General features: G+C 40.9%; 1 protein-coding gene across 4 annotated transcripts in view; it reads left to right on the top strand.

The window, feature by feature from the left end:
* Window positions 1-15637, top strand: part of SFXN1 (sideroflexin 1) — a 62373-nt gene that overhangs the window by 25398 nt on the left and 21338 nt on the right. For all 4 annotated transcript variants that reach the window (XM_070377221.1, XM_070377223.1, XM_070377222.1 and 1 more), the window contains exon 3: window positions 15330-15500. In XM_070377221.1, coding sequence (XP_070233322.1) covers window positions 15330-15500 — 171 coding nt within the window. The remainder of the gene's footprint in view (window positions 1-15329; window positions 15501-15637) is intronic.

The following is a 15637-nucleotide window of genomic DNA, read 5'->3' as shown; positions in this document are numbered from 1 at the left end:
GTCCTCCAATGGATACCGTGGCCATGCAGTATCACACAGGAAGACCAGGTGTGTCTTTTTTAAGCCCTGGGGATCAAATCTATCCCAGTTTTTCAGGATACAGTTCAAAGGAGTGAGGCTGGAATTGTTAGCTCCCATCTGTAAGAGAGAAAAAAAGCGACCAAGGCCATTTTTCTACCAGAGGCGTCCCTCCCTGCTCTAGATGGGGGTGTAGACAGACGTTACACCAAAAGCTTTTCCTTCCTGGTCGGACTTAGTCTGTCCCTTACCGACGCAGGGGCCGTACTCGTCCCTCCCGGTTCTACCACCGAGATGGGGTGGGGATGTACCAGGGGTAGACTTGATAGCATCCCTACTTGACGTCCAGCTCTTCACCCTTAACCTTGCTTGCCTCTGATGTCACCCGGGGTGAATCAGAGTAACCTTCCAGAATGCCTCCCAAGCTAAGACTACCAGGGGAAACATTCATCACCTGAGTGCCTGTGCACGACCCTGAGTATTTCCTGACCACAATAAGACCGACACGAACATAAAACTGAGATGTTCTTTCCAAGCATCACCACACCAGTATAACAGCCTCCTCTGATCCATTAAGAGCCGGCGTTACCAAAGAAAAAGAAACCCATCACAGTCCCAATCTGAGTAACCTTTAACCTCAGAGATGTTCTGGGAGCTAGCGCTCCATCTAGCTTACGAACTTTCGATTCCTAGCGAGGCTAGACACTTTCTTGACTACCAATCCAAGTTTGGGACCTAAGCCACAGTACACAATAACAGTATAGATCACAAGTCCCTTGAAAGTCTATGATCCGATAGATTAGGTTAGTACTTCTAATTCCCAAGGAGTTATGAAATGGTCAAAGAGACTGAAAAGTTTGACCGAGAAAGGAGAGTTCAGTCCACACGCTTTGCCCATTTCTGGTTGGTTCCCAAAGGAGACATTGGGTGCCTGTTGGCATTGGCAGGTCGGTATAACGCCCCGACAGGTTTCTGCCATAAGCTGTATGAGATCACCATGGAACCGCAGAGCAGAGCTCCTTACTTGTTTCACGCAGGGCATGCCATTCATTCACACAAGCACACGGTTAGTAAAGCACAGCAGAAAACGTGTTCGCTAAGAGAACAAAGAACTAAAGCTCCAAGCATCCTTACCTTGTCCTGAAGGATCCCGGACGAGCCCCCAAGATGAAAGGTTGTTGTTGAATCACGCGAATACACCGGGATTCTTGGCCCCTGGAGGAGAAGAATTCAATCCGGGGCCAGAGACGAGGCTTGATCACTGAGAGCTTTTGTGTAATAAAGTTTTATTAAAGTATAAAGGAGAGAGAGAAAGCTTCTGACATAGGCATCAGAAGGGGGCAGAAAGAGTACCCGCTTGCTAGTGTTAACAGTGAAGTTATATACTCTCCAGTGAATCCAAAGAATGTCTGGAGGTTGTAAAGACCTCATCAGACCTACTCCCATAATTTACATTTTAAGATAACACTGTCCTCAGGCAAGATACATCCTTGTAAAGACCAGGTCTACTCCATAATTAACATTTTAAGATAACAGAAGGTTGAATCCAAAGACCGTCCTTAGGCAGGATACATCATTGGTATATAATCCTAAGGAATGTGGAGAAAGAAAAAAAGTTTGTCCTTTCTTCCTCCTTGAGAATTCCAGACCCCTCTCTCTTTGGGGACCCCTAGACTCCTTATCAACCTGCCTAGGAAATGACTCTCTCACAATTTGCCTTGATTCATGGACCTGACATTCCAGGTTCATTTGCAATATTGCTCTTTACAGCATTGGACCTTGCTTCTATCACCAGTCGCATCCACAGCTGGGTATTGTTTTTGCTTTGGCTCCATCCCTTCATTCTTTCTGGAGTTATTTCTCCACTGATCTCCAGTAGCATATTGGGCACCTACTGACCTGGGGAGTTCCTCTTTCAGTATCCTATCATTTTGCCTTTTCATACTGTTCATGGGGTTCTCAAGGCAAGAATACTGAAGTGGTTTGCCATTCCCTTCTCCAGTGGACTACATTCTGTCACATCTCTCCACCATGACCCGCCCGTCTTGGGTTGCCCCACGGGCATGGCTTAGTTTCATTGAGTTAGACAAGGCTGTGGCATAAGGCCCTCCAATTCCATCCACGTTGCTGCAAATCACAAAATTTCATTCTTTTTTATGATGAGTAGCATTCTCTCTCTCTCTCTCTCTCTATATATATATATGTATATCAATCAGTTTAGCTCAGTTCAGTCGCTCAGTCGTGTCCAACTCTTTGCAACCCCATGAATCACAGCACGCCAGGCCTCCCTGTCCATCACCAACTCCCAGAGTTTACTCAAACTCATGTCCATCGAGTCAGTGATGCCATCCAGCCATCTCATCCTCTGTCGTCCCCTTCTCCTCCTGTTCCCATCCCTCCCAGCATCAAGGTCTTTTCCAATGAGTCAACTATATATATATATATATATGTATGTATGTATATACACCACGTCTTCTTTATCCACTCGTCTGTTGATGGATATGCAGCTTTCTTGATAAATGACCATGCTGCTGCTGCTGCTGCTAAGTCGCTTCAATCATGTCCGACTCTGTGTGACCCCATAGACGCCAGCCCACCAGGCTCCCCCGTCCCTAGGATTCTCCAGGCAACAACACTGGAGTGGGTTGCCATTTCCTTCTCCAATGCATGAAAGTGAAAAAATAAAGTGAAGTCGCTCAGTCATGTCCGACTCTTAGCGACCCCATGGAAGGCAGCCTATGAGGTTCCTCCATCCATGGGATTTTCCAGGCAAGGGTACTGGAGTGGGGTGCCATTGCCTTCTCCGAAATGACCATATAAGAAATAATCTTTGAAGCTTTGTGGACACAAAGGGTTTCTGTCTTATTCTCCATGTTCTGTCTGTTCTTGCTAATTTCTTGGCTGTTTGCTTTTTGGTTGGTTGGTTGTTTTACAATCCTTTAAAAAAACAATAGAAAAACCACTCTTAGCTAGCTAGCCATATAGGCCACAGACAGTAATTTTCTGACTCCTACTCTCAGGGAAAGTTAGAAGCTGAGAATTGGATTAGTGTGAGCTAGAAGCCTAAACGTGCCGTAAATAATGCATGCAGGGTACATACCTGGCTGTCACGTGGGTAGTCAGGGAAGCCAAGGGCAGTCTACAAACTGTTGCCGAGCACTGAGCTGGCCAGGTCCTGGCATGCGCAGCCGTGCAGAAGGAGGGCTCCCTGGGCAGAGAACATCTTGGAGCCCTGTGAGCAAGTCCTGAGAAAACAGGCAGTGGAAGAGAGCAGAAATGTTATTCTGGGAATTCTGACAAATAAAATGTTCTGTGATTCTGGAACAAAAGCCAAGAAAAGAAGAGAGGTAGAGAGGTAAAGACAGCTAGGGGAGTTGAAACGAAGCCATAAAGGAGATTGCAAAGCCCCTAAACCTGTAAGAGCAAAAGTAAAACCTTCACTGGAGCCAGTGGTGGAGAACTCAGGACGTCAGTGGTACCGAGAAGCAGCAGACACAGAGACGCTGGGGGTGAACCTGAGCCGCTCTCCAAGGGTGAGAATCCAGGGTCGGCAGACTTCCTATGCGAAGGGCCAGATGTAAATATTTTCACTTTGCGAGCCCTACAGTCTTATTCTTTTGTGTTGTTTTGCGTGTTCACCACCCTTTAAAAATGGAAAAACCATTGTTAGCTTCCCAGCCATTTAAAAATAGGACATGATTTGTCAACGTCTGACCCAGGTGAAAAAGTGAGAGTGTGCAAAGGATTGTATTTCAGGAGAATAGAGGATGGCGCGTGAAGACATAATTCACTGATGCTTCTCAAGGAGAAATTAGAAAAATGCGAACAAAGCAATATTAAGTAAATAAAGAATTTTCCTCTGGTGAAATATCTAGAAATTAAACTCACTCTGTTGCAGGCAGAGACCCCCACAAAATGGAAATTTTTTTCCTTTTCTTTTTCTACAAAGAAACTTTAAAAAATGTTATAAGCAGCCAAAACAGGAAAAAAGTTATTTAAAAAAAAAGAACAAATGACAGAGAAGTCAACTTTTTCATCTGTGCACTGAGCATGTGAGGACAGCAAAAATGTGCTGGGTTTCCTGGAGAAAGCATGTAACTGAGGAATGTTATACCAGAGAGTCTGTTTAGAGAGGCAACAGAAAAATATACATCAAAAATGAACTCCTGGGGACTTCCCTGGCTCTTCAGTGATTAAGAATTCATCTTCCAATGCAAGAGGTGCCTGTTTGATCCCTGGTCTGGGAACTCACAGCCAAAAAGCCAGAAGATAAAACTGAATCAATATTGTAACAAATTTGATAAACGCTTTAAAAAATGGTTCACATCAAAAAAAAAGAGTCTTAAAAAAATGTAAAAAATAGACTCTTCATCAGTCCTTCTTATGAGGTCAAGAAATGAAGCAAAATTGAGTTCAAAAATAAGAAATCTGTAGTATGTAGTGATTCTGCAAACAATTCAAAATGGAATTGCCATATATCTAGCCATTCTGCTTCTGGGCACATACCCAAAAGAAGAGGCAGCAGGGTCTTAAACAGATATTTGCATCCTGGTGTTTATAGCAGCATTACCCACAGCAGCCAAAGCTAGAAGCAATGCAAGTGTCCATGGAAGGATGAATGAAAAAATAAAACATAGTATATTCACACAATAGAGTACTATTTGGCCTTGAGAACAAAGGGAATCCTAACACATGCTCAGTTCAGTTCAGTCGCTCAGTCGTGTCCCACTCCTTGTGATCCCATGAATCGCAGCACGCCAGGCCTCCCTGTCCATCACTAACTCCCAGAGTTTAGGCAAACTCATGTCCATTGAGTTGGTGATGCCATCCAACCATCTCATCCTCTGTCGTCCCCTTCTCCTCTTGCCCCCAATCCCTCCCAGCATCAGAGACTTTTCCAATGAGTCAACTCTTCGCATGAGGTGGCCAAAGTACTGGAGTTTTAGCTTTAGCATCATTCCTTCCAAAGAAATCCCAGGGCTGATCTCCTTCAGAATGGACTGGTTGGATCTCCTTGCAGTCCAAGGGACTCTCAAGAGTCTTCTCCAACACCACACTTCAAAAGCATCAATTCTTCGGCGCTCAGTCTTCTTCACAGTCCAATGCTCACATCCATACATGACCACAGGAAAAACCATAGCCTTGACAAGCCAGACCTTTGTTGGCAAAGTAATGTCTCTGCTTTTGAATATGCTATCTAGGTTGGTCATAACTTTCCTTCCAAGGAGTAAGCGTCTTTCAATTTCATGGCTGCAGTCACCATCTGTAGTGATTTTGGAGCCCAGAAAAATAAAGTCTGACACTGTTTCCACTGTTTCCCCATCTATTTCCCATGAAGTGATGGGACCGGATGCCATGATCTTCGTTTTCTGAATGTTGAGCTTTAAGCCAACTTTTTCACTCTCCACTTTCACTTTCATCAAGAGGCTTTTTAGTTCCTCTTCACTTTCTGCCATAAGGGTGATGTCATCTGCATAGCTGAGGTTATTGATTTCTCCCGGCAGTCTTGATTCCAGCTTGTGCTTCCTCCAGTCCAGCGTTTCTCATGATGTACTCTGCATAGAAGTTAAATAAGCAGGGTGACAATATACAGCCTTGACGAACTCCTTTTCCTATTTGGAACCAGTCTGTTGTTCCATGTCCAGGTCTAACTGTTGCTTCCTGACCTGCATATAGGTTTCTCAAGAGGCAGGTCAGGTGGTCTGGTATTCCCATCTCTTTCAGAATTTTCCACAGTTTATTATGATAAGACATATATATTCATTTGTAAAACCAATTGTTGAATTAATGACTAAGAAATACCCCAGAGTTCTCCTTCTTCTACCAAAAGACAAACTATCTGTGACCTTTCGGGGGAGGATATCTCAAAGGGTTAGTTGGCATCAAAGAAGAATCATGTATAGTGTAGCTTCAGGAAGTATGAATACCAATAATCTGTAGTCTTCATGAGATTCCAACAATGCCACTTTAATGTAAACCCAACCGAAGGTAATAAAAATGGCTAACATTACAAAGCAGGACAAAAGTAACTGCAAATAAAAAGGAAGTTGTATGAAAATCAGACAAAATTCAATTCAGGGCAAATAGATCAGAAGAAAATTGATATTGAGAAAATGAACATGGTCAGTATTCATGAAACAGTGGTTAATGTTGCATCAAATACACAAAGAAAAGACCGTTAGAAATACAGAAAGAACTTGATTAAACATAGTCATCTAATCACATCAGAGTTGTTCAATCCTTTCCTTTAACTGTATGAAAAGAAAAACCAAGAATAAAATCACAAAGTAAAAATAATGAGAAAATTAATATCAAAACTTAGGGGATTGTGCCAAAATTGTACTGTGAAGGGAAGTTTATAGTTTTACATATCCCTCTGATTAAACATTAAAGGCTGATGACAAATGAACTGAGACTTCAGCTTAAAGAAATTAAAGAGCAGCACAAAATAATAAAAAGAAAATAGCAATACCACATGGCACATGCCGTGGGCTGATACTGCCTGCAGCACTTTACATGCGTTCATTTAAGCGTCACAGCAAAAGTAAATGCTATTCGTGTGCCCATTTTTCAGATGAAAGAACCAAGGCAGGAAAGTTTAGCTGGCTCCGAGTCCTGCCGCTGTTAAGGGACAGAGCCAGCATAGGAACCAGACAGTCTGACTCCAGAGTACATGTTGTTAACCACTCCACAGACTGCTTTTCAAGGAAAACAGAGGGAAGTTCGTATTTGTTTAAAGTCAGAAATTAATAGAAAAATAAATGTAAAAACGAAGTTCTTTGATAAACCTAGAGAAAGATAAGCCTGTAGCACATCTAATCAATACAAAATAAATACATAAAATTCAAACTATATAGCAAGAGGATAAGAAAGTTTCCTATGGGAAATAGAAATATAAAAATAAAGCCTACTATTTAGCTCTTTGCTAAAAATTTCAGAAATCTTAGTAAAATATCTCTGCTGCTGCTGCTGTTAAGTCACTTCAGTCATGTCTGACTCTGTGTGACCCCATAGACGGCAGCCCACCAGGCTCCGCCGTCCCTGGGATTCTCCAGGCAAGAATACTGGAGTGGGTTGCCATTTCCTTCTCCAATGCGTGAAAGTGAAGTCGCTCAGTCATGTCCAACTCAGCGACCCCATGGATTGCAGCCCACCAGGCTCCTCTGTCCATGGGATTTTCCAGGACATTTCCAGGAATATTCCAAGAATACTGGAGTGGGGTGCCATTGCCTTCTCATTCTATCGCTCTATGAATATACAAATTACCAAAATTGACTCAATGCAAAAGAAGGCAAGGAAAGAGAAAAAAGGAATAAGGAAGAAATGAGATGAATAAAAAATAAAGAGAAAGATGGAATAAATAAATAAATATAAAACTTTCCCACTAAAATCTCTCAGACCAGTTAGCATCACAGGTGAAAGAAATCATTTCTTCATTGGAAGAAACAACACCAATTCCATCACAAACTTTCCCAGAAAAGAGAAGAGGGGGAAAGTCTTCCTCATCCATTTTATGACACTACTGACAGCAAAGCCAAAGGGATTGCAAGAAAATTACAGACCAATATCCCTCATTAACATAGACATAAAAATCCTCAATAAAATTAACAGCTTAAAGCTAGCCACATAAAAAATGGATAATACCCAAAATAAGCAGAACCCAAATGTGGTTTATTACAACAATGCAATTTCATTTTAACATTTGGAAATTACTGTATTAGTAGACTATGACAGAAAAACATATGGTCATCTCAATAGATGCAGAAAAAGCAGACAGAAGAATCCAACATCAATTCATGATAAAACTCTCAGCAAACTAGGAATAGAAGGAATAAAGTACATCTAAGAAAACCCTACAACAGACACCAAATTTAATGATGAAAGAATGAAAACTTTTCCCCTGAGATCAAGAACAAAGCCAAGAGTTCAACAGTCACTACTTTCATTTAGCATTGTGCTGAGTGGCTAGTAGTCCAGTAAGAAAAAATAGCAACATAAAAGATGTATAGACAGGAAAGGAACTAAAACTGTCTTCATTCACAGAAAGCATGATCATCTGTGTAGGAAAAATGAACCAAAAATGCAAAGAGTGTGTTTAGCCCAATCACAAGATATAAGATCAATATAGAGAAATTAGTTGAGTTTCTATTTGCTGCTGCTGCTGCTGCTAAGTTGCTTCAGTCATGTCCAACTCTGTGCGACCCCATAGACGGCAGCCCACCAGGCTCCCCCATCCCTGGAATTCTCCAGGCAAGAACACTGGAGTGTGTTGCCATTTCCTTCTCCAGTGCATCAAAGTGAAAAGTGAAAGTGAAGTCGCTCAGTCGTGTCCGACTCTTAGCGACCCCATGGACTGCAGCCTACCAGGCTTCTCCATCCATGGGATTCTCCAGGCAAGAGTACTGGAGTGGGGTGCCATTGCCTTCTCCGTGAGTTTCTATTTAGTAACAGTTAATAACTGGAAATTGAAATTTTACAAATAGTATTTTCAGTAGCAACAAAAATATTAAATGCCTGATTTCAAGATTTACTATCAAGCTCAAGTAATCAAAACAGTATAGCATTGGCATAAAGATAGGTATATACATCACTGGAACAGAATAGAGGATCCCAAAATAGGATTCTCAGGATAATTCAGTAGAGAAAGAATATTCTGTTAGATGAGTGGGTCTGGAAAAATGGATTTTCGTATTAAAAAAAGTATTAATCCTTAAACAAAACCATAAACATAACTTGAATGATAAACCTAAATATACAAGCTAAACTATAAAGCTTCTAGAAGAAAGCAAGATAAAAGCTGTATGACTTTGGGATAGGCAAAGATTCCTTAGGCTGTAAGCATAAAGAATAAGGGAAAAGTTACGTCTCTACACTGCAGAAGACACTGCAACAACGCAGTTCACAAACTGGAAGAAAACATTTGCAAAACTTACAGCTCATAAGGGACTTACATCAAGGATGTATACCTGTGGTGGATTCATTTTGATATTTGGCAAAACTAATACAATTATGTAAAGTTTAAAAATAAAATAAAATTAAAAAAAAAATAAAGAAAGAAGAGATAAAGACTTCTTTTAAACCCAATTTTTTAAAATGGCCCAAAGATTTGAGTAGCCTGCTGACACTCAACCAAAGAAAATATAGAATATCAAGCAAGCATGCAGAAGGTGCTGAGCATCATTAGTTGTCAGGGAGATGCAAATTAAAACCACAGTGAAGTATCATCTCACACCTGTCAGAATCAAAAAGACAACAAATAACAACTTTCCGTGAGGATGTAGAGAAAAGGGAACCCTCATGTCCTGTTGGTGGGAATGTATAGAATGGAGATTCCTTTAAAAATTAAAACCATTAGGTGGTGCAAACATAATTGCGGTTTCGGATCGTGAATTTTAAATCATTATAACTAGGCTCAAACACATCTTTATTAATCAAAATAGGAACCATCACAATCAACACATTTTTGCCAACGGAGAAATAAGTTTGTTTATTCCTGTAGCATAAAAATCCGTGCTTGGGGATCCGATGAACTCTGGGAAAGCGTTTTCCAAGCCCCCTGCTGGTTGTGGAAGCATTTTCCCTGCAAAAAGGGATCAGGATGCTTGAAGAAGTGGTAGCCGGTTGGTAAGAGGTCAAGTGAATGTGGTGGAGGAGGCAAAACTTCGTAGCCCAACTCGTTCACCTTTTGATGTGTTCGGTGTACAAAGTGTGGTCCGGCGTTGTCACGAGAAGACTGGGGGCCATTCTGTCGACCAGTGTGGGCTGCAGGTGCCACAGTTTTCATGCATCTCATCAATCTGCTGAGCACGCTTCTCAGATGTGGTGGTTTCACTGGGATTCAGAAAGCTCTGGTGGATCAGACCAGGAGCAGACCACCAAATGGTGACCATGACCCTTATTTTGGGTGCAAGTTGGGCTTTGGGAAGTGCTTTGGAGCCTCTTCTCAGTCCAGCCACTGAGCAGGTCATTGCTGGATGTCATATAAAATCCACTTGTCACACATCACAATCCGGTTGAGAAATGGTTCACTGTTGTTGTGTAGAATAAGAGAAGACGACGTTTCAAAGCAACAATTTTTTGATCTATGGTCAGCTTGTGAGACACCCACTTACCGAGCTTTTTCACCTTTCCAGTTTGTTTCAAATGCCAAACGACCACAGAAAGGTCGATGTGGAGTTCTTCAGCAACTTCTCATGTAGTTTTAAGAGGATCAGTTTCGATGGTTGCCCTCAGTGGTCCTTGTCAACTTCTGATGGCCGGCCGATGGGCTCCTCATCTTCAAAGATCTCGTCTCCTTGGCAAAATTTCTTGAAGCACCGCTGCACTGCATGTTCATTAGCAGTTCCTAGGCCAAATGAGTTCTTGATGTTGCGAATTGCCTCTGCTGCTTTACAACCCATTTTGAACTTGAAAATCACTCAGATTTGCCTTTTGTTTAACGTCATTTCCATAGTCTTAAAAAAATATGAAATATATAGCAAGTAATATGGAGAAGGCAATGGCGCCCCACTCCAGTACTCTTGCCTGGAAAATCCCATGGATGGAGGAGCCTGGTAGGCTGCAGTCCATGGGGTCGCTAAGAGTCGGACACGACTGAGCGACTTCACTTTCACTTTTCACTTTCGTGCATTGGAGAAGGCAATGGCAACCCACTCCAGTATTCTTGCCTGGAGAATCCCACGGATGGGGGAGCCTGGTGGGCTACCATCTATGGGGTCGCACAGAGTTGGACACAACTGATGCAACTTAGCAGCAGCAGCAGCAGCAAGTAATAAGACATTTCACAACAAACTGTGGAAAATTCTTAAAGAGATGGAAATACCACACCACCTGACCTGCCTCCTGAGAAATCTGTATGCAGGTCAAGAAGCAACAGTTAGAACTGAACATGGAACAACAGACTGCTTCCAGATCCGGAAAGGAGGACGTCAAAGCTGTATATTGTCACCCTGCTTATTTAACGTATATGCAGAGTACGTCATGCAAAATGCCAGGCTGGATGAAGCACAAGCTGGAATCAAGATTGCTGGGAGAAATATCAATAACCTCAGATGTGCAGATGACACCACCCTTATGGCAGAAACCAAAGAAGAACTAAAGAGCCTCTTGATGAAAGTGAAAGAGGACAGTGAAAAAGTTGGCTTAAAACTCAACATACAGAAAACTAAGATCATGGCATCCGGTCCCATCACTTCATGGCAAATGGATGGGGAAACAATGGAAATTGTGAGAGACTTTATTTTCTTGGGCTCCAAAATCACTGCAGATGGTGACTGCAGCCATGAAATTAAAAGACACTTGCTCCTTGGAAAAAAAGTTATGACCAACCTAGACAGCATGTTAAAAAGCAGAGACATTACTTTGCCAACAAAAGTCTGCCTAGTCAAAGCTATGATTTTTCTAATAGTCATGTATGGATGTGAGAGTTGGACCATAAAGAAAGCTGAGTGGTGAAGAATTGATGCTTTTGAACTGTGGTGTTGGAGAAGACTCTTGAGAGTCACTTGGACTACAAGGAGATCCAACTAGTCAATCCTAAAGGAAATCAGCCCTGAATATTCATTGGAAGGACTGATGTTGAAGCTGAAGCTTCAATACTTTGGCCACCTGATGTGAAGAACTGACTCATTTGAAAAGACCCTGTTGCTGGGAAAGGTTGAAGTCAGGAGGATGAGTTGGTTGTATGGCATCACTGACTCGATGGACATGAGTGTGAGTAAGCTCCAGGAGTTGGTGATGGACAGGAAAGCCTGGCGTGCTGCAGTCCATGGGATCACAAAGAGTCAGACACGACTGAGCTACTGAACTGAACTAAATAAATCATTAGCAAAAAACGATAAAGCAAGGAATGCACATTAAAATGATGTATAACATAACCACATTTATTTAAGTATGTATTCCAGTATCAAATGGCAAAATTCATCAGCGCAAAACCATAATTACTTTTGCACCAACCCAATACATACATACATCAGTTCTACTCCTGGGTTTTCAAAAAAAGATATATGTACACCTATGTTTATTGCAGAATTGTTTACAACAGCCAAGATATGGAAGCAATCTAAGTACCAATCAATAGATGAATGGATAAGAAGTTGTGATAAATATAGATATGTAAAAACTATATTACTCAGCCATAAAAAAAAAAGAATGAAATCTTGTCATTTCTGAGAACACAGCTGGACTTGGGTGTGTTATGCTAAATGAAACAAGTCAGACAGAGAAAGACAAATACTGTATGATTTTACTTGTGTAGAATAAGAGAAGACGATGCTTCAAAAATAATTTTTGGAATCTAAAAAATGAAACAAATGAACAAACAAAACGGACACAAACTCACAGGTACAGAGAACAGACAGGTGGTTGTTAGAGAGGAGGTTGTGGAGAGGAGAGGGATAAGTGAAGGGGATTAACTCCCAACTGGTACAAACTCCCACTTACTGAATTGTCATCGTTGTTCAGTCACTTAGTCGCGTCCAACTCTTTGTGACACCAAGGGCTGCAGCATGCTGGTCTTCCCTGTCCTTCACCATCTCCCAGAGCTTGATCAAACTCATGTCCATTGAGCTGGGGAGGCCATCCAACTGTCTCATCCTCTGTTGCCTTCTCTTCCTCCTGCCCTCAGTCTTTCACAGCATCAGGGTCTTTTCTAATTTCAAAAGAAATGAGTCACAGGTATGAAATGTACATTGTGGGGATATGTCAAGAATTATAATTTGAATATCTTTGTAAGGTGGCAAATGGCAGCTAGACTTATAATTTTGAAATGTATAGAAGTACTGAATTACTATGGTGTGTACCAGAAGCTCACACAGAGTTGTAGGTCAGCTATCCTGCAAAAACAAACTCATGGAAAAGAGCTCAGATTTGTGGTTACCAGAGGCAGTGGGCAAAGGAGAGGAAGTGGATAAAAGCAGTCAAAAGATACAAACTTCCAGTTACAAGATAAGTACTTGAGATATGATATACAACATGATAAATAAAATTAACACTTCCATACATTATATATAAAAATTGTTTAAAGAGTACATTCTGAGTTCTGATCACAAGAATCTTTTTCTATTTCTTTAATTTTGTGTCTGTATATATGAATGTTCGCTGAACAACTATTACGCTGATCATTTCATGATGTATGTAAGTCAAGTCATTATTTTGAACATCTTAAACTTACATAGTGCTGTATGTGAACTATATCTCAACAAAACTGGAAGAAAAAAGAGAGTATATACTAGAAAGTCTAAAGTAAAAAACAGAAACGACAAATACCACTTTCTGCCTACAAGAATGGCCAAAACGAGAATTCATCAATGTGAGGCAAGCGCAAGACGCTGGGCGTCGTCTTTAAAAGAAGTCCTTTGAATAACTGGAAGAATGTGTGGTAGGCCTGGAGATGTTACAGAGGTTTCAGTTCTCTCCAGATGACTACAGTGCTGGTCAAAATACAACTGTGGTCACCTATAAAATTAACAAAATAATAGCTAAGGCAGGTTTGAAAAAGCAGAAGAGGAATGGGGTGAAGGATCACTGCTGCACGAGGCATGGAGTGGACTGCCATACAGTGGCAGCTAACACGTCATAAATCAACTATATTCCATTAAAAAAGTAGTTAAAAAAATAAACCATCGATTGCAGTAGTGGCTTCGACACCACAAGATGAGGGGATTACTGTGGAACGGCCAGAAAGCAAGCCTAACGCTCATAAAAGCTCGACTGGTGATAAAGATGACATTGAAATCTTCATATTGGAATGGGAGACCAGCCAACTGGAAGCAGAAGTTAAGCAGTTTCTCATATTGGTATCTTAAGGTAAATTCCAAATCGATTAAAAACTTTAAGTGACAAAACAAACAAAAAGACTATTAAGAAAATGCAAGAAGTGTCTGTAAACATACCTATAACCCTACAAGGGGTCACACCTTTCTGGGCAGAGCCTTATTTTCTTCCTGTGCTGTGCTTGGTCGTGTCCAGCTCTTTGCAACCCCGTGACCTGAATGCATAATAATAAAAATTTTCATGACAGCAGATAACCTAACTGAACAAAATTATCCACATTGTATAAAGAGTACAACAGGCTACTTAGATAATGACGATGGGACCGCTGCTGAGGATAAGAAAAGGGACATACTCAAGTCGAGAAAAAGGATAAAATATTTAGTTTTAATGTTTTACATAGTTTTTATCTCAGAGAATATACTCATTTCTAAGTAATCTTGGATGTGGGGAAAGTTTTATTTATAAGGACATTTACTTCCTCATCCTTTACCAGTGGAAAATGTTAAATGCAGTTGCAGTGTCCTACAGCAGGGATTAGGATTTCTATGGCTGCCTTAACACATGACCACAAACTGAGTGACTTAAAATAATGGAAATGTATGGTCTGAAATCAAGGTGTTTGCGGGGCACCCTCTGACAGCCCTAGGGCAGATCCTTCTTTATCTCTTCCAGCGTCTGGAAGCCCTAGGCTTGTAGCCATGTCTCTCAAATCTCTGTCTCCCTCATCACATACCCTTCTTTATGTGGCTGCGCTTGGTCTTACAAAGACATCAGTCATTGAACTTGCACCCCCTTCCCCGCAATCCAGCATGGCCTCATCTTAACTACATAATTAACAGCCCTGTTTACAAATAAGGTCATATTCTGAAGTTCCATGTGAGTGTGAATTTTGGGGGGAAAAGTATTCAACCCAGTATAGATGATATAGAATATATGAAGATACAGAGAAAGGTTTACAAAATAGCATTGATTAAAAAGGTGATAAACGCATCATATACATCCATCTAGAAAAACCTGAAAGGGTATTCAGTAAGCATTACCAGTGGCTGTGAATCAGGGAAAGCTCGAATGGTTTTAGTTATGCTAATGAATTTCTGTGTTTTCTAAATTTCTTGCAAGGAATATGTGTTTCTTTGATAAGGAAATATAATGAACCTTTCTAGTCTAGGTTTTCAAAATACAGGTTTAAGAATGACTTCATGTTCTTGATTGCCACAGCCTTTGTCTAATGAGGTAAAAATATCTTAGAGTTTACAGAGTTCAAAGTACATTTGAAAATGTCATTTAAAACAAAGAATATTTCAAAGTTGAATAGTTCCCTATTATACACAAATTTTTGTTTTTCCAAATTATAGATAAGTTGAGATTTGTGGGTTTAAAATGCTCATTTTAAGTGTATACTGTCCGTTGTATTATTGGAATTTCCCTGACTTTATGACAGTTCGATTTTTCACTCTACCCAGACAGAGATGTTCTAGGTAGCACTGGTGAGAGACTTGGAATGAACAATTGCTGTGTTGCTTTTGCTGTTTTCCTAGGCAAGGAATCATTCCTTCAGGTCTCACAGAAAATGAATTATGGAGAGCAAAGTACATCTATGATTCAGCGTTTCATCCTGACACTGGTGAAAAGATGATTTTAATCGGAAGAATGTCAGCTCAAGTCCCAATGAACATGACCATCACCGGCTGCATGATGACATTTTATAGGTAACTTCCGGCAGTGTCACAACACTTTGTTTTATATTCCAGGAGCTTAAAGCACATTTTTGTACTTGAATGGTTGTATTGAAATAAATGTCATTTCATGTGGAGTTTCATTTTGTATAAAAGTTACAATCCTGGGA

The sequence above is a fragment of the Bos mutus genome, chromosome 10 (assembly GCF_027580195.1).
Source record: "Bos mutus isolate GX-2022 chromosome 10, NWIPB_WYAK_1.1, whole genome shotgun sequence".
NCBI lineage: Eukaryota > Metazoa > Chordata > Mammalia > Artiodactyla > Bovidae > Bos > Bos mutus.
Note: the sequence above shows the minus strand (reverse complement) of the source record. Positions and strands in the feature narration are given on the sequence as shown.